At 40.6% G+C, this 19152-nt stretch overlaps 1 protein-coding gene across 1 annotated transcript; it reads left to right on the forward strand.

Moving 5' to 3' along the window:
• Positions 1–1538: 1538 nt before the first annotated feature.
• STAT1 (signal transducer and activator of transcription 1, 91kDa) lies at positions 1539–18880 on the forward strand. Its single transcript, XM_010079350.1, is given in 18 exon segments — positions 1539–1666; positions 2310–2454; positions 3701–3799; positions 6245–6340; positions 7067–7145; positions 8264–8355; positions 8971–9122; positions 9394–9552; positions 11061–11153; positions 11642–11701; positions 12570–12599; positions 12684–12777; positions 13656–13697; positions 14250–14333; positions 14852–14950; positions 15527–15662; positions 17478–17533; positions 18734–18880. Coding segments are annotated over 18 exon segments (1791 nt in total).
• Positions 18881–19152: the final 272 nt, after the last annotated feature.

Genomic DNA, 19152 nt, shown 5'->3' on the forward strand with positions numbered 1-19152 from the left:
CGCACAGACCCGCACAGGGCAGATAGGGGTCTGGGGGCTTCCAGCAAGGCTGCTTCCCTCCAGGGACAGCTGGGGGCTGCAAAATACTGCCCTTACCCCAGGGAGGGCTCAAGAGCAAAATGGCTTTTCGTCCTGCGCCGCCTCACTTATCAGGTTGTCAGTGGTAGGCTGAGCCCTCCGCCCCTGGGTCATGTTTGCTGCATTACCGTATTGCTCTGGAACCCCCTCTGCGGCTGCTTCTCTGCCACCGCTCCCACCTCCTGTCCCCGTCTGTTTGCTTTAGGACACAGGAGGATCGGGGTACATCTTTGTTTAAACACTAGGGGGAAGAAAAAAAAAAAAAAAAGACTACATGCATTTAGATAAGTTCTTCCAGCTTTCCTCACCGATGTCATGTTTAACTGTTTGCCTTGGTGCCTTTATAGCATGCTCAAATGCTGTGTTGCCTGTAATCCACATCCTATGCATACCAAAGTCCTCAAAGCCCTCACTCTAAACATAGTAGTATTTTTAACTCCCATTTGCTTCTCACACATAGGGTATGCCACTCAGCAGCTGAAGGAACCATCATACAAACACTAATGGGTTTAGCAGGAAGCCATGTGTAAGATAGTCCTTCACCCTGACACTGCCCTGTTCCTTGGATAGGTCCTATCACCCTTTTTTAAAAGTTGCAGATGCATCTCACCACCCGTGTTCTCAGCCTGGACTGGTCTTTACATGCCATTTCCACTACAAGATGCTAACCTGCAGCCCAGTGAGACAGTAACTAGTCTGCAGCCAGAGACCGTACATCAGAACATACAACTACCCTATCACAGAAGCGTTATTGTGCAGCATGGCTTCTCTCAGTCATATTAGTTCATTTTAAGTAACTTGTGTCTGCTGCAGAGATTACTTAATTTGGCCCAAAATTTTGATCACGGGAACTACAGCAAATAGTAGAAAAAACATCTCTCCAGTGCTTCACCAAAGGGGCTTGAGAGCTAGTCCATTTTCAGAACAGGCAAGCAAGGACACAAGTAGCACCTGAAAGTGGACCCCCAGAGGTTTCTTTGGTTTTCCACTTACACTTTTTCCACCTCTTGGTGATGGGGAGTGCATCTGCACCAATAAAAGGTGAAAATCTACATACAGGATCTCCATCCTGCAGAGAACAGGTATCAAACACTCATTTCTGTATCACTACGAAGCAAGAGAGCAGTAACACTACCAATACTCTAAATTGTGTGAAAAAGGGTTCAAAGAAAAAAAATAATGCAAGTTTTCATAGGGAAGGGTGATATAGCTTTGAGTTAGTTTTCATGCAATAGCACGCTGTCTTGATTTGCAATTTTTTTTAAAATTAAAACAGGCACAGAAGTTGTCGTCAGTTTTAATTATTAGCTTTCCAATATTATTACATTGAAAATAAGATGGTTTTGTTTGCTGGAAATACTTTTCCTTCCTACTCTTCCAATTTTGCTATTGTTCATGAAAACTTTAAATGAGTTACTTTTCACTGGTTACTTTACACTGATTTATCCCCCCCCCCCAGGATGACTCAGTGGTATCAGCTACAGCAGCTTGATTCCAAGTTTCTGGAACAAGTTCACCAGCTATATGATGACAGCTTTCCTATGGAAATCAGGCAGTACCTGGCACAGTGGCTGGAAAACCAGGACTGGTAAGCACAGAAATTGGCCTTCAGGTTGTGTGATAAGCAGTGTTCTCATACCTGTAGTCACGGGCAGCAGAAGAGTACTGAGGAAAAAAGCTACTAGGTGAACCTTGGCTGGTAGGATGCTTCTGTAGCTGTGTGGGTGCTATAGCCTGTGGTTCTGCCCCTCCTCAGGGCTTTCTAGAGGGGCCTGACACCTAGAGAAACAAGTATACTATATATTTCATGTTTCCCTTGGTTGATCGGGAACGAAAGCACCTGTTTTAAGACCAGTCAGTTACTACCATGGCAGCTCAGTCTCACGCTATTTGCTGACTTTGAACTTTTGGAAAGATTTCTGTGGAACATCTTCTTTTAGAGTGTTACAACGTGCACATACATCAGGTTCACTTTTAGCTTCTTGATGTGCATAGAATGAGTAAATTAAATTGTATTAGTCTTGATACATTCTGTGCTAAGACAAAATTTGTTACCAAGGAAAGTAAAGACAAAATAGAGAGAATGAAACAGGTTTACATTTGAAGGTAGTTCTTACTGCTGCGTATGCTACAACTGGAGTTGGGGATGAAAAACAAAGAACTCCTGTGTTCATTTCTTGAATGCTGTATTGAAAATGTATTTAACACAAGCATGCCTTAAATTATTCTAGGGAACATGCAGCCAACAACATATCTTTTGCTACGGTGTTGTTCCATGACCTGCTGTCACAGCTCGATGATCAATTTAGTAGATTCCTGATAGAAAACAACTTTTTGCTGCAACACAACATAAGGAAAAGCAAGCGTAATCTTCAGGTATGCCTGGGGCGTATGCCTATACATTTGCTTGAATTGCTTCAGTAGCGTAATTAGATGCCTCTAAGCAAACTACCTTGCCATGAAGGATTTTCACAGAGAATGGAGAATCCTTATTTAAAAGCCAGAATTCAAATGTTGTTCCATTTTTGTTTTAATTGGCTACAGTTTGAAAGTTAGTTTCATTACCAGTATGGTTACAGTTTCTGAGAACTCTAGAAAAAAGAAAGTTGTTCTTTGTAAGGTATTTACTATACGTATTCAGAGCACTTACTCGAATGTAGTTTCACTTATCCCACCCCTTCCCCAGCCAGTTTCCTCAGTATCCTAATAAGCTTCTGATGCAGAAAAAACACAGGGAAAGAAATCCTTCCCATGGAACTGCAGAATTAGTTAATAGCAAAGGACTTGTTGACTTCTGTGCATCATATTGTACTGACAAAGAAAAGGGACAAAGCAATTGGTAGCAAGTGGCAGTGCAGAACATATCCTTAGTGGACTTAAATACTTTCATTAGTCAGTCTCCCCTCCTCCCTGTAAGGCTCTGTGCCAGAGGATCTTCCACAGAGTCACCTTCTCCACAGCTTATTTCCTACACACCTAGATTCTCGTCACCTCAAGTCGAGGACTAGGGGAGGGATTTCTGAGGAGAAGAGAACATAACCAGGCTGTACTTATCTGATAGCAACTATAGATCAGCAATAAAAGGTCAGCCAAGAAGGCTGGTACAGCTCAGCAGCCCCCAGGGCAGCACTCATTTCAGAGCATATTTCAACTTCATATGCATGTAAAACGATAATGTTGGATTTGTATCCAGCCTTGACTGTGTGTTCATGAAAGGCAGCTAACGTAGCTCCTGTACCTCACGGACCAAGAGCTGTACCTGTCAAAGTAGAACCATGTTTCAAAACCAGCAGCTATACTTCAAGGTGTGGGAGGGTGGCTCTCCAGAGAAGATGAGCTCTCTCTAGGACTGTAGGGTAGTATCTCACTTCTCCCAGGAATGTCTGACCCTTTCCTGTTGTTTTGTGCAGTGTCCCATCTCTTCATACAATAGTAAACTAAAATAGAAACTCATTCTTGGGTATGGTTACAGCTGCCGCGCTCCCTGTAGTTCTTGGAGCATGCTATGACCAATGTGTGCCCTGAGGCTCACAGTCACCCACTAATCTTTTTGCCAATCAGTTTACTGAAGGACAAGAAATTATGAGTATGAACTTTAACATTAGACTGTCTCTAATAACAGGATAACTTCCAAGAAGACCCAATACACATGGCAATGATCATCTACAACTGTCTGAAAGAAGAGAGGAAAATACTGAACAGTGCCCAGCTGTCAAATCAGGTAACTTAGTTTTGGAGTGTCTACTGCAGTTGCATCTGCCCTTCCCTATTATTTGGCACGGAGGAAGTAGAAGAAGACCAAAAGTAAACAGGCTGACCTGTCTCTGCCCAAGATGTTTTCTAAAGACAGAAAAGTGAACACTAATATGTGCCAGTTGGACAGTGTGGCTTGTTTGTGCCTATGGTTTAATCCCAGCCAGCGCTTAAGCACCACTCACTCACTCCCCCCAGACCCAGTGGGATGGGGGAGAGAATCAGAGGAGAAAGGTGAGAAAACATATGGGTTGAGATAAGAACAGTTAAGTGATTGAAATAAAATAATAATCCTAATGCTACTATTACTGATGAATAGTAATGAAAAAGAAAACACCAAAACACAAGTGATTCAGCTGCTCACCACCTGCTGACCAAAGCCCCGCCAGTCCCCAAACAGTGATCATGGCCTCTGGCCAAGTCCCCTAGCTTATATACACTGAGCATGACATTTTATGGCATGGCATATCCCCTTTGGCCAGTTTGGTCAGCTGTCCTGGCTGTGTTTCCTCCCAGCATCTTGTAGAGAAGCAGCTGGGAGGGCAGGGGCAGCATGAGAAGCTGAAAAAGTCCTTGGCTTAATATAAGTATTGCTTGTCAACAACTAAAACAGTGTGTTATCAACATTATTCTCAGCACAGATCCAAAAAATAGCCTCCTACTAGCTGTCACCAAAAAAATTAACTCTATCCCAGCCAAAACCAGCACAGTGCTATGAGGCATTTAGAGGGGCAATGGCCAGGAAGTCTTTTTTATTCCTTGAGTGACGTAAAAGCCACGCTTTTTTTTTTAATGCTTCTGTAGTATAGCCTGATGTGCTCATTAGATTTTATTGCAATAGTTATGCTTGACGTATTTCTCCAACAAGATTTTAGCTTTTTTCTTCTGCATTTTACTCCTGAATTTACTCTGTATTAAGCAGCTGAGCCTTGGTACTTCTCTGAACTGTGTCTCTGTGAAAATGACGCATCGTTCTCCTTCCTAGTTATCTCCAAGTATTTCTTTCTATTTTTTTTTATGAAGCTCATTTCTTTCCCCTGAACCATAGGTAAAGCCATATTCTCCTTGCTCATCTGTTCTCTGACTTTTCATCTTTTTGTTTTTCCCTTGTCAAGGAGAACTATTTTTCAATACAGGAAGTTCTGCAGTTGGGAAAGGCATGCAAAATATATAGCTAGATGTAATCCACTTATGTAGCAATAAAGTGTTGAGTGACCAAGCATATTAAGTTCTGATACTTAAATACTTCCCTTTAGAGCAAGTTTTTGGATATGTGCTGTAGAGCCTGGGAAGAGCATTCAGACATAGGCTATCAACAAAGGGCCTAGTGGAACTGTGTCCAAAAACAGCTCCTCTAAACTGAGGCTGACTAACAAAGCCATTCCCCAATACCTCGTAGCTGCAGTGCAGCTGTTTAGTTTCTGTTCTGGCACATGATGCAAAGCACACAACTGACTTTCCAGCATGCAATGTATTTGGGTCATCCTCCTGTACCTAGTGTTGTCACTACGTACAGTACCACACCCTACCTCTGCTTTCTGGTAAATGTTCTCGTTTCCCAAAACTGAGAAGATAAAGTGCAGAGCAAGCACAATTATAAGCATCATAAAAACTAAAGGAGAATTCTCAAGTATTAGAGTACACTCGGATTGCGTTACTGGTCTGACTTAAATTTGTGATGGGTGACCTTTACCAGTTTTCCAAAATGAATACTTTAGATGACATTAGCTTAAGTTGAAGTGTTAGAACAATGCATATCTGACTGTCCCACATTAGAGGGATAGCAAGCGTCTAACACCAATAGTCCTGCTAACATGTGGAATGAGAAATCCTGTCTTTCAAATTACTGCAGCTCTGAATTATGTCATGCAATAAGCTTCCTGAATGATATATGGGTCAGCTTTCAAAGTAACTATACAGAAATCTAAAATGTGCTTGAATGACCTGTAGGAAAGAAATTGCATACCAGGTTACCCCTGTGTGCCTCTAACCCAGACCTGTCTTGTTCTTGCTCTTAGCTTGTTTCCCCCCACATATCCTGTAGGATAATCTAACATTTAATGTAGATGTCATCCAATGTTCAGGGCTGCTGATTTATTGAAACACATTTAGAAGATAAGCAAACAAAAGAGTGGATTGAGCAAAGAGAAAACAGAATGTTTATAGCTTTATATTGCTATGATAAAAAAATGCAGCATAACCACACCACATGGATTTGTAATCCCCCCTTGTTTCTTTCAAATTCACTATATACTTGATTTTATAATATAAAACCTTAGTATGATTTATCAGAACAAGCCATGCTTCATCAAGCTGTTTGCCAACAAAAGCCACTAATTCCATTAATGAAAAAAGTATTTGCTGTCATGGCTTACTCTGGTTTGACTTCTGTTGTTCTGCTTGCCTCCATCAGATGGAAGTGGGGAGCATACAGAACACTGTGATTGGGATGCTGGACAAACAGAAGGAGCTCGATGCAAAAGTTAAGGCTGTGAAAAACAGTGTTATAGTAAGTACAATATAACTATTTAAAGTGGTGTTTTTTGATTGATACATATTGAAAAGCTTTTAGTACATAAAATAAGTCTTTCTAAAATGACACGTGAAAATAAGGTGGTGGCTTGGTTTTTAACTCACCTGTTTGAAAACAGAAAGTAATTTTTTGTCAATAGCACCATAGTACAGATTGGGATTTGACTGGTTTAGCACGATCAAATTTCTTGTGCTTAAGTTTTAGAAACAAAAACGGTTTGCCCATCTGAAATACTAGCATCTGAGGAAAAACTCTTAAGAGATCATATACTCACTGTTAATAACTAGAGGATACATTTTCAGTTAGCAAACAGACATTTACCATCTTAGCAAATACTGTTATGACAGAAAGCTTTTCTCCAAGCAATTCCTAAGAATTTGAAAGTTGGTTTAAAATGCTGTGTTCTGTTACAGCTTTTTCCACTGTAGCCTGGGTTCTCCTGAATTCTGTGAACTTATATGGCTAGACAATGACAGCTTTTCCATGTTTTGTAATTAAGTGATTTATCTGAGAAAAGGAAGGGAGAATGAATAGAAGATGAAGTTTAGAGATATTTCCTGTTAGGGAGTTCCAGGAAAAGGCATTGCTGTAAAACTGGACTTCATCTCTGTAGATGGCTGACACCAAGCACTTCCTAATAAGAAGTCTTGCATTTTATGGAAGTATTGAATGACTGTGGTCACTTTTATTTGTGCTTTTTAGGACGTGGAGCAAGACATCAAGACATTAGAGGATATGCAAGATGAATATGACTTTAAATGTAAAACCTTGCAGAACAGAGGTAATTTATCAACGATGTACCTTATTGCATATAGTTCACAAGAGTAAACTCCACTGTCTTATGTCAGGAAACTAAACCTAATGATACATAGCCAAACTTTCTGATGATGTCCCTTCTTTATTAATTCTGCTTTATGCTGAAACCTGAATTCCTGAAAATGCATTCTCTGCACGTGTCTGTTCTTATGAGAAGAGAGCCTCTTTTTAAACAGTGTTCCTTTGTCCTTTACACATCTCTTTGCTACTAGAAATAGCAAACCCCATAGTCTGACCATTCAACCTTACTCTAAATAGTTAATTTTACACTTCTGTCATCTTGTATTTCACAAATGCCTTCCCTGCTTCAGGTTTTGAAGGCCCTTGTGTACTGAGGGAAGCCAATGGAGCTGTAGTCTGCACTGGTTTCATTATATAGATCTGTCTCTCTTTTTAACCACTTTGTTCTAGAAAAGGCTCCAGTTTCCAACACAAATTGGCAGTTGACTGCCCCTCAGAAGGGGGACATGTTCAGAAAATACTGAGCACTGAGCCACAATCTTGCTCTATGTACTTGGGGGCAGGTAGCACTTCCATGAAGCAGACGGGAGCCTCTAACTTAACGTCAGTAGGCAGCAGAGGTAGTACCTAAGGCAACTGTGTTGGATCTGTCAGCCTAGGCTACCCTCAGAAGGCTGGAACATCCTCTCTTGCAACAACAGTTAACTTCTGTTGCCAGGTTGAATAATATGAGTGATTCATGTCTGAAGTCAGCACGAGAACAAATTGCTCTGTGTGTATCTTTACACAGTATAATCATTATTTTCAATCAGGTTCTTGCTCTAAAAAGCAAGCAAACTCACATGTCAATTACTTCATGGAGATAGTGGCCTTTCCTTGCATTAGTGGCTTAAGGGTGGACTCTGTCCTTTCAGAAAGAGGAAAGGAAGAATAACAGAAGAAGTCTAGGAGCCAATAAATGTTTCCTTCCTTAGGCTTTAAAGATATACCTCACTCAACATTAGCCAGGCAGGTCCCCTCTTCCCTGGAGTGTTTCTCCCACTCATACTTCCCTGTTCTCACAAGGGCGTGACCTGTTGTACTCCTTCAGCCTCACCTTCACAATTTGGACTTATTTTACAGAGCATGAGTCCAGCAGTCTGTCACAGGAGGAATATAAGAAAGAACAGATGAATCTCAAGAAGATGTTTTTATCACTTGACCTCAAGAGAAAGGTAGCACTTGAGTTTTCTTTCAGAAAGCAACAGCATTTCATTTTGAACACATGTTCATTTTCATTGGGTTGATGTAACAAATTGTATAAAAGAAAACTTTCCTACTACTATCAGTTGAACTAAGATTTCATTCTTTCCATCCTGAATGAAAACCTAGAATCTCTGTAAGCAATTCTTTTCCAGCAACCTTTATCAAACTGTCAGGTAAAGCTAAAAGAACAGTGAGAGGGAGAAGTATCTCATCAATAGTCATGTTCTTGAGGAAAAACTGATTGCAAAATTTGCAGCTATATTAAAGTTAAATGTGCTCACTGTTGTTGCAGTGCTCAAATCTAGAGCAAGTACTGTGTTATCCTGGATACACACCTGGGATATGTGAACATGAGACATTGGCTCTTTAGAATTCAGCAATATTGAATATGCATTGTTTCTCCACTTACCTAGCAAATGCTCCAGCTGAAAAGAAGGTGTTCTAGGAGACATCCTCTATTGACAAACTATAACTTTGAGGTCCTTGCAAAAATTCTGCAAGACAGGTAGCATTAGCTAAAGCAGCACTTAGTTTTTCTGTATAAAGTATTTTTAATAAACAGAGTAATTTAATATTCTCTATAGGAAGTGGTGAACAAGATAGTACAGCTGCTGAATACCACAGAGCACACACAGAGTGCTCTTATTAATGAGGAGCTGGTGGAGTGGAAACACAGGCAACAGACTGCATGCATTGGTGGCCCACCCAATGCCTGTCTTGACCAGCTACAGAACTGGTAAGTCTCCAGTCAAGGACTGCATTGGCCAGGAACTTGAAGTTTGTTATGAAGGAATACCAGGTCTGTGAAATAAACCAATTATATTTTGCATTTTCAGTCTGTTGCAGCATAACTACATTTCACTGATTTTATTACCTCAATGCATTTCTAATTAGCAAGAAGTGTTCTCTCTGCACTGCCTAGTCCTTAGGAACAGTCACCTGGCTGGTCTCACAGCATTATTACAATACAAAAAACATGCTAAAATAATAAGACGCTGTAATTGTAGGTTCACCATTGTTGCTGAAAGTCTACAACAAGTTCGTCAGCAACTCAAAAAGCTTGAGGAACTGGAACAGAAGTTCACCTATGACCCTGATCCCATCACAAAAAACAAACAAGTTCTGCAGGACCGAACGTACAGTCTTTTCAAACAACTCATCCAGAGGTAACAGACAAGAAGGGTCTTTTTGTGTTTGTGTGGAAAAAATGGATGGAAAGCATCTTTCCTTTTGTTCCCTCAATATTTCCCACTCCCTAACTTTGTATTTTCTGAGGTTTTCCTAGGTTCGTCAGAAACATTAAAATAAATGACCATTTTTGAGATTTACCCTATTTAGGGTTTCCACAGGCTTAGGCTCATGGAAAGGGTTTGTGATCAGTCACTATTAAGTTATCAGGAGCTATGCTATAATACATATTGGTTGCAAAATCAAACTCCCTGTCTGTTAGTCCATTTCTTGCTTGAAGCTTCAGCCCTGCAGAGTTCAGCTAAATGGAGCAACAAACCATGTGCACAAGGCTGTGTCCAAGATAAATTCACGGTAGATTCTCCAACCCTTTGTCTCTCATCCTTTTTGTCCTCAGCATAGGGAGGCCAGCCATATCACAGGTGGCCCAGAGAAGCTGTGGATGCCCCATCCCTGGAGGTGTTCAAGGCCAGGCTGGATGAGGCTTTGAGCAACCTGGGCTAGTGGAGGGTGTCCCTGCCCATGGCAGGGGGATTGGAACTCAATCTTTAAGGTCCTTTCCAACCCAAACCATTCAATGATTCTATGATGCAAGTTACTGTAGCTGGTAGTTGCTCCACGTAAGTTCAGAGTCCTATTCTGTGAACATACAGTAAACAAGAACTCATGCTTCAGAAGACTTGAAACTAGCAGTTAAGAGCAGGGGCTTAGCTACAGTAGGTAACACTCTGTTATAGGGGGCTAGAACACAGGTTTCCAGAGTCCCATTCAGATGCTTTGACCACTGATCTTCAATTGGAAAGCACAGGTACTGCTTTTCAATGAAGTGAAGGCAACAAGGAAGAGCTGTAGAAGACCAGCTGCTGTTTAGTTGTCTTGCCTGTGAATATAGTGGAAGGAAAAGTCTCCATGCTGCCTAGGACTTGGTAACAGTAGAAATACTTCAGAATTTATGTCTGCACAGTACAGTGCTACACAAAAGGTGACTGAGACAGCAACAGTTTGGGATGCACCAGAACAGGTTAGCCTGAGCAGTTTGCTTCGTGGAGTTAGCTAGCCCTCATCAAATCCCCAGCTAGCTTATCTAGCTCTTGGTCGTGTGTTGTTACATAGCACTGTAACTGTAAGAATTTAGTAAGCACTGGTAAGTGGCAAATGAACCAACAGTCCTTTCTTGGATTATGCTAGTTACATCACAGCGTTCACATATTGTTTGATTTCAGGGAGGTTTGAGGCACCACTCTCCCTCCTCAACTCATCAATGTATTTAGGAAAAGCCAACCCTTATGAAATCACTTTATACTTCCAGTATTTGTAATGCTCTTGATACAAGTGATTGAAACCCACACACAGCCCTCTGTGTAGATTGAAACTGAATGAATAAAGTATGGTATTACTGGTAGATCACTGTTCTGTTAAGTTCACTTTTTACATAACTTGTTATTCCTTAAAGACAACACTGGCCTTTAATCTGTTCTTTCCATAGCTCCTTTGTGGTAGAGAGGCAGCCTTGCATGCCAACCCATCCTCAGAGGCCGTTAGTTCTGAAGACAGGAGTACAGTTCACTGTAAAGCTGAGGTACGTTTTCCCCTTCCCCCATCTTACTTTGTGGTAAGCCTTTCACGTCATTGGCTTCCTACAGCTGAGAGGATTGCACGTTTTACATGCTAGCATAAGTGCTAAGGTCAGGAGGAAGAGGAAAGTGCCATGTGGCAGGGGCATGTCTTCTAGCAAGGTTTAACTTGCATTTAGCTTTTACCCTTTACCAGAAAGGGGGGGGGGGGGGGGGGCGGGTATTGAGTGTGTAAGAAACACGATGAAAAAGCAGAACAGACGTATGCAGACAAATAACCCAACTGATCATCTAGTTTCCTCTCTAAATCAGGACCCGAGATCAGCATCTACAGACCTTGTTAATTTTTCCTGTCACTGCAAATATATCTTGTATGGAGCAAGCTTGGAGCCTGCACGTGGCCCTCAGTTGTGCAGCTTAAATATACCTGCAATAAATAGTGCGATAAGTCTTTTGCAATTGCAGTAATTTTCTAAAAACTTTCTCTTTCCAGATTGCTAGTGAAATTGCAAGAATTAAACTACAACTTGAAAGTGAAAGTCTTATTTGATAAGTACGTTGCATTTTTCTCATCCCTGTGTACGTTAATGGTAAGCAGTCCCTGTGCTCAGAAATCCAGGAGGCAGTCATATTTTAAGTGTTGAGTTAGCCAGGAGTAGTCTGGTTCTCCATGGCAGCAGGTACATCCTCCCTTTTCCTTACCCATGCCCTTGCTCTAAATCTCTCTCTGCCATTAGAGGCATGACACAAAGTACAGAAGGCCTCAGCACTTGCTTTAACAGTAGGGAAAGTAACAAGCTCTCCAAGGTAACAACAGTGACTTTAAGGTCATGAAAGGGGGCTGTGCTTTTGAGAAAGCAGGTGAGGCTTTTTTTTTCTTTCACATCAGTCTTTAAGGGGCATTCTGATCACTTGAAACAGCTCTGGGGTCCAGAAACCTGCATGAAATGGGGGAAAGGAAAATAAATTCTTATGTGGATGCAGGAGCTGAGGCTTTGAGAAATGCACCAGATATAATGCAACTCAGTAAAATCCTGAGTGGTGGGAAAACCGATTCAAGTGATGCAACAATTTATTCAAGAAGTTGTATGGTTTGAAAGCAGATTTAGAATTACAGTACTATACAATTTTTTTCCTCAGAGCAAGAGTTAAAGCCTACACAGTAAAAGAAAGGACTTGCTTTGATTATAGAGCCCCCATAGCAAAATGCGAGCCTCACTAACAGATAGCCTGCATAGCACAATATTATATTTTAACAGCTTGAACTGATTGCCTCCTCCTATGTGCAAAAGATTTCACGGAAGCATTTTACCAGTTCTCAGTCAGCTACTAAAACAAACACCCACATTTTCTGTCTGTGGCAGAATCTTTAAATGATTTTTTATTTTGTCATTTTTGTCTTTTTTTTTTTTCTTTGACAGAGATGTAAGTGAGAAGAACTCAGTCAAAGGGTATGTAGCATTACAGTTTGGTATATTAGTATTGGGTTATTTCAATGAATTTTAGACACTTAATTCTGTTCTTTCTTTGTGAAGGTTCAGGAAATTTAATATTTTGGGAACAAACACAAAAGTAATGAACATGGAAGAATCTACTAATGGAAGCCTAGCAGCAGAATTCAGGCACTTGGTAGGTGATTTTTTTTTTCTTCTATTGACACATCCATTTAATTGTGTTGGTAGAGGGTGTGGTAGGAAGGAGACAAACTGCTTTTGTTATTGAAATCATTGTTTACTTTTGTATAAGAGGAACTGTGAACATCTTTTTTTGTTCTTCTTCCCATTTTGAAGTCTTTGGCCTGTTTCAATTGAAAGGCTATTGATTTTGCCTTTGACATAGGGCCAGAAAGGCAACCAAGATTATTTGCTGCCATACAGCTTATATTGCAGTAAGTTCTTCGCAGGAGAAGGAAAAAAGCCTAGAAATGCTATTTTGGGCCTTTCAGTGGAAGGCCCATAGGTAGGAAATCTTGGAATAGTTTAAAGAGCTTTGAAACTGGAAAATTGTCTAAAAGGGGGTAACTACAAGAAATTTAGTGCCTTCAGCAGACTATATGATACTTGATCTGCAGTTTGTGAGGTAAATCAGATTGGTTCCATCATTACAACAGGAAAATAAAAATGCAAGTCCTGAGCTAGGTAACATGGAAGTCTCCCTTCATTGTCCAGAACAGACACTGTCTGGACTTTATTGTGCCATTCAGAAGGGTACTTTGATAAACCAGTATTTCATCTGATAATTCTTGATTTCACACTGCTGTTCTTATAAGGCTTCTTACATAAAGACTTTACATCAAAAAAAAAGCAGTTTCTATTTTCATAGGTGAATGGTTTGTAAACCTATAGTTTAATCCTTTGGCTTGCACAGCTTAGAACCAAATACTAAAGACACTAGCGCAGCAAGTTTGCATACAGTTGAGCAACTAGAGCACGCAGACATTTGCATCCCTTATCACTTTCATTTGTTCCTGAGGTAAATGAGTGACAGCAATTTTTGTTCATTTGCAGCAACTGAAAGAACAGAAAAATGCAGGAAGCAGAACAAATGAGGTAAGCAGCACTAACCTTGTTCATAAAGCTTTTACATAATACTAAAGGGTATTCAGGCATTTAGGACAATGCTCTGCTCAGTGCCATGAAGAAGCACACTGGATGACAGATCAATAGGAGTCTTCAGTGTTTCTAGAAGATGATCCATGGAGGAGATATCTACAAATGGTAACTACTGCCTTAATGGTGTCCCTCTGGACTGTCCCTCAGTGACACTGAGCTTTAACAGGACTTTCTGGCACAGACAGGTTTTTTTCTGGGGCTTCTGGGTAGGAGCAGGGAGAAAAACAAGCAAAAACAAAAAAAAACAACAAACAAAGCCAAAAAAACACAACACACCAGTGCTTGGAGAGTACCCATTCTAACAGGTAGTTTTAGGAAGTTAGCATTGTCACTTGACTTTGACCTGATAGCTCTTTCTGAGGTCCAGAGCAAGTAACCTTGGGCAGAAAAGATCTTTGCCCATGATAAACCCCTTACATTCCCCCTCAAGCAATTTCCAGTTCCTGAAGGGTTTTCCCTTTTTAATTACTTTTTCTTTTTTCTTTAAAGGGTCCTCTCTTTTTAACAGAAGAACTTCACTCTCTGAGTTTTGAGACACAGCTGTGCCAGCCTGGCTTGGTAATAGACCTAGAGGTATGTCTTAGATGAAACAGAGACAGACTTAAGTTTCTGTATATCACTCATGCTGACAATCTGAACTTTTTTTAAAAAGTACTTGGATATCAAACATTTTCAGTTATTTCAAAAAAGTATGAATGGCACTTCACAACATATCTGTATATACACATAGAGTGAGAATGCTGTGAAATCCGAGTAAATAAGAGTAGATGTATCTGATAACCAGCCTTGTTTTTTAAGCTCTCTAGGTGTCAGTTTCTGTTTATTTCAGAGCAATATGCTAAGAACCCTGTTACTATCAGTGCTATCATAGATGACACTAAATTGAAGACTTTATCAGACAAAAAAATCCCCTGAGTCTTTCTAGTACTTCATCATACTGACATTTTTTTCCCTGTATACAAACTTCAAGCAAAAGAGTTAAGACCCTGCAAGTAGGGAATTATAATGGCAATGTATGGGCAATCTCAAGGAGGACTGCAGCAGGGTATGTACACAGTAGTCTGACATGTTTCCTTTTGCATCCCTTTCAGACCACATCCCTTCCCATTGTTGTGATCTCAAATGTGAGCCAGCTGCCAAGTGGATGGGCTTCTATATTATGGTTCAACATGCTATCTAATGATCCCAAGGTATGTGGAAAAAAAAGAAAACCACACCCTCAACAAAAACCCCAAACAAAACAACCCCCCCCACACACTACTATCTCTTTATGTGCAAGGGTAGCTTCCACAGTTCCCAAAATTGTATCAGAAATGCTATGTGTAACTTTCAAGCACTGTCTGTATACAAGTGGCTGCTGCGTTTTTTCCATGCAGATGACTCAATGGAGAGAGAGCCACCGTGACCTGTTTTCCTGTGCTAACATAGGAACAGAACAATGTTTGAAACCCACATAAGGGTATCATACATTGCATTCAGTACATACAGTACGCAGTGAGAAGCCAAATAAACATTCAACAACTCAAATACAGTGCACTTGAGTAATCTAGGAATTCTACTCATTAGGAAGAGACATGTTCAAAGCAAAGTCACAGAGATTCCTTTTCGTGGTGAAAAGCGCCTGTCAGAATAGAATAGCAGGCTTCTAGAGTTGTCTCTAGCCAACATCCCTTCTTAAATCTGCATTTGTTTTGGCAATACGCTTTTGTAAATTCAAGTGCCATTCCAAAATTAATGTTCATTGTTCCTTTTCCCTTCCATTCTAGAACCTGTCCTTCTTTCTGAATCCACCTTACGCAAAGTGGTCTAAACTTTCTGAAGTTCTGAGTTGGCAGTTTTCTTCTGTAACAAAGAGAGGACTTAATGCAGATCAACTGAGCATGCTGGGAGAGAAGCTACTTGGTACAGTCTGCTTCCATCACTTTAAACCTTTTGTTTCTACTGAATAAGCAGGTGGCCTGTTTGAACTGAAGCTAATTCTACATCTTTTCCGGAATCTGTTTTAAGTTTTAATTTCCTCTCACACTTTTTCCCCCTCATACAAATGAAGGTCAGATAATGAAAAAAAAATCTGCAGTTTTAACTCAGGAGTTCTGTGCATTAGGGCAGTGCAGATTTGGGCTACTTCTATCCGTTGAAGAGCTACTGAAGTAATGCACATGTTGACTAATTAGATTGACTAATCTTTGAGGTGGCTGTTTCCTGGCATATTTTTGGTTTGGGTTTTGTTTTTAAATCCATCTCTATTAATTTTAACTTCATGCATGCCCCCAAGTACAAGGTGGGTTTTACTCTATCTGCATAAACACAGTTGCAATATCAAAGTGCAAGCACTATGAAAATATTAAAGTATATCAAATTGAACATATCCCATGTGAAAGTCTGTAGTAAAATCCTAATCAGCCATGAATTTAGTTTTCCAAACTCCTTGTCAGTTCACCTGATAGTCACAGCACTTGACACAGCTACTGAGTTTGCATAGTAGACTAGAGAAAAAACACTGTTGATTCAGTATATTCCACTAACCTTAAGTTTCCAGAAGCATTTCTATTTAAAGGGATTTGACATTAGCAGGTCTGGGTGGCAAGTACAGCATTCCGGTCTCTAATTCGCTTCCTCTAAATTTCCCCAAGACATAAGATCCGACAAAACACTTACTCATTTAATAGGCTACTTTTCAGAATTCTGCAAGGAGAGTAATTTTTATTACTCTTCTATTTGCCTTCATCAGGAAGACAGTGCCCACTGACATATTTCTATGGTCATCTTGCATTTTAGAACAGAGATTCTGTCAAGCTCTGAGTAACAGTAGGGATGCTATTTAAATCTGATTTCTACAGCTAGAAGTATTTCACTACTGAAAAAAATCCAAGTAACTGAACACTATATATTCAGGAGACCTTAGTACAAGGGGACACAGAATCTAACAGGGTGACAGTATACAACTGCCCTGCTGCTTTTCATGATGTGAAAGACAGAATCTACGTCTCAAGTATCAGAAACAAGCTCCCTAACCCAATTTATTTCTAGAGAGATGGGAGGGAAAAGCAGTAGATTCTTGATTTTATTGAAATCTGCAGAATGATCTGCAATGGAAAGAGTTTGGCTCTGAGTACAGGCAGGGTCTGCAAAGCCCTAGCTACTGTAGGCACAGCACAGAATTTTCTTTGCTGTGGTTATGAAACACTGATGACATAAAAACAAGGCGGGGGGAAATGATTGCAATAGGAATGAGATGAGTCTTCAGTTGGGCCAGGCCTAGGAGTCAAGACTTTCTGGGGCAAAAGCCTACAAAGCACCAGAATTGAGATGGGAAAGTGCATAATCTCAGAAATACATTATAGGGTCTGCTGAGCTCCTACAGAAAAGACTATGGATTGTAGTTTTCTTGTTTTGCTGGAGAAGAAATGTGCAAGATTTCAGTCTCCTTCCTGGAAGCATTCTGAAACTGGCAAGTGTTAGGTGCAGCACAGCACAGAAAGTGTCAGAATGGATTAATTCCCGTTACACAAGGTCTGTTTAAATCCCTTTGGTCATTCTCATGCACTGAACTTCTTCACAGGCTAGCTATGAAAATAGTGTAGCCTTGCACTTCTTTACTTTCTTAGTCTAGCAGCTCAGAGTTGTAAACACCCAGAACTTGTCACTATAAGTATACTTCTTTCAGCCTTACTAAGTAACTTATAGAATGTGACTGACACACTTTATTCTGTTCAGGGCCAACAAGTGGAGGATCTCACGATGGCCTTATTCCTTGGACAAGATTCTGCAAGGTATGAATGCAGTTTAAAAATTCAGATTGAACAGCGAGCTTTGTCTTGGGGTGTTTTGTTTGGTTTTTTGGGTTTTTTTTTTTTTTGGGGGGGGTGGGGGAGGGAAAAGTAGGGAGAGGTGTTGGTGGCTTGGTTGGGGGTTTGGGGTTGTTTGGTTTTTTTGACTCCTCTAGGGTGCTTCCTTTTTCAATAGTGTACCTGAATTATTTTAGAGCTTACATAGTTGTGGGAGGTTTTGGTGGTGAGGCTAAAGTAGCAGAAGAAAGTGGAAAAACAGCTTGTAATAGCAAGGAGTAGGTGATTTTGAGACTGTTTTTGAGCCATGTAAACTACATAGATGAATGCATCTTGTAAACACAGCATCTTCATTATTCATGCAATTGCTGTTAATAGAATAGTCCTCTATTTTAACCATTACTGAAAGTGTCAAAAAGCCCAGCAAGATGAGCAATTCCTCTCTGTCATAGTGAAGGATATTTCCCAAACCAGGGGCAACTGGATTAGGGCAAGGATTAGCACAGGGCAGCCAAGAGGGTCAGCATGATGGCAGAAGGCCACAGCATGAGATACCATAACCCTGGCTGCAGCCAGACAGGAGAACTCTTCACACTTTCTTTGGCTTTAGACCCTAAACTAATGTAGAGAAGCAGGAGATGAGAGCAAACAGGGACAGACTTCAGGGGAAGGGCAAAGCTCTGGTGACCTACAAGTTCATTAATACGGGTCTCATGAGGAATTGACATCAGAGTCTGAACACAAAGGGTCTCTAAGCTGTTCTGCTCACCAGCGTGGTTGAAGGCCCCATGGGGTGGTTTGGATGTTCAAGAGCTCCCATAAGGACAGTGCCCAGGCAGGAACGGTCTTTTCTCTGTTCTTAGACACGTGTGATTGCATGAGGTGATGGATCACATGTTTGGGGGTACTGTAGGCTCAGGGGACATTTCTTGTCTTTCCTTAAGATTCACTACATGCTTCGTTCCTTATAGTTTCTGTCCTTCTGGACTAGAGAAGCAGAAAGGGAAAAAAATCATAAGAGAATATGGTGATAGTGGGAAAGAAGGAGAAGTGTAGAAATATGTAAGAACAAGTAGATACTGACAGGATTGAGAACTTTCTTCCTCTCTGCTTAATAAAACTCATGTTTCATTAACCTTCTTCTTCCCTCTTCCCACCCATGCCTTTCCATATTCCAAATTCCAGGAAAATTTAAATGATAAAAATTTCCCCTTTTGGCTGTGGATTGAGGGAATCCTGGAGCTTATTAAGAAGCACCTCCTGTGTCTCTGGAATGATGGGTAAGATCTGAGTGAAATGAACAAAGATGTGCTGATTGCCTCAGACCTTTAATTTAGGCTGTCAGTTGCATCCTTATGTTGTAAGGTTGTTTGTGCAAGTACTTTGGATCCAATAAAGCAGAATTCGCAACCAGAAAATGTAAGGCAAATGATTTCCAGTAGTGAGGAAGCCTCTAAGACAACTGCTTTTAAGCAAAAGTGTCAGATGACAAAGCTGTCCCAGTTAAGTCAGAGTAGGGCTTTGAATGTTAGATTTTTTTTTTTTTTCCTCTGCTCCCACTATAAGTAGGTTCTTTCCACACCCTGGAACATAGCATCTTTTGC

Source organism: Pterocles gutturalis, unplaced genomic scaffold (assembly GCF_000699245.1).
Source record: "Pterocles gutturalis isolate BGI_N339 unplaced genomic scaffold, ASM69924v1 scaffold524, whole genome shotgun sequence".
Classification (NCBI taxonomy): Eukaryota; Metazoa; Chordata; class Aves; order Pterocliformes; family Pteroclidae; genus Pterocles; species Pterocles gutturalis.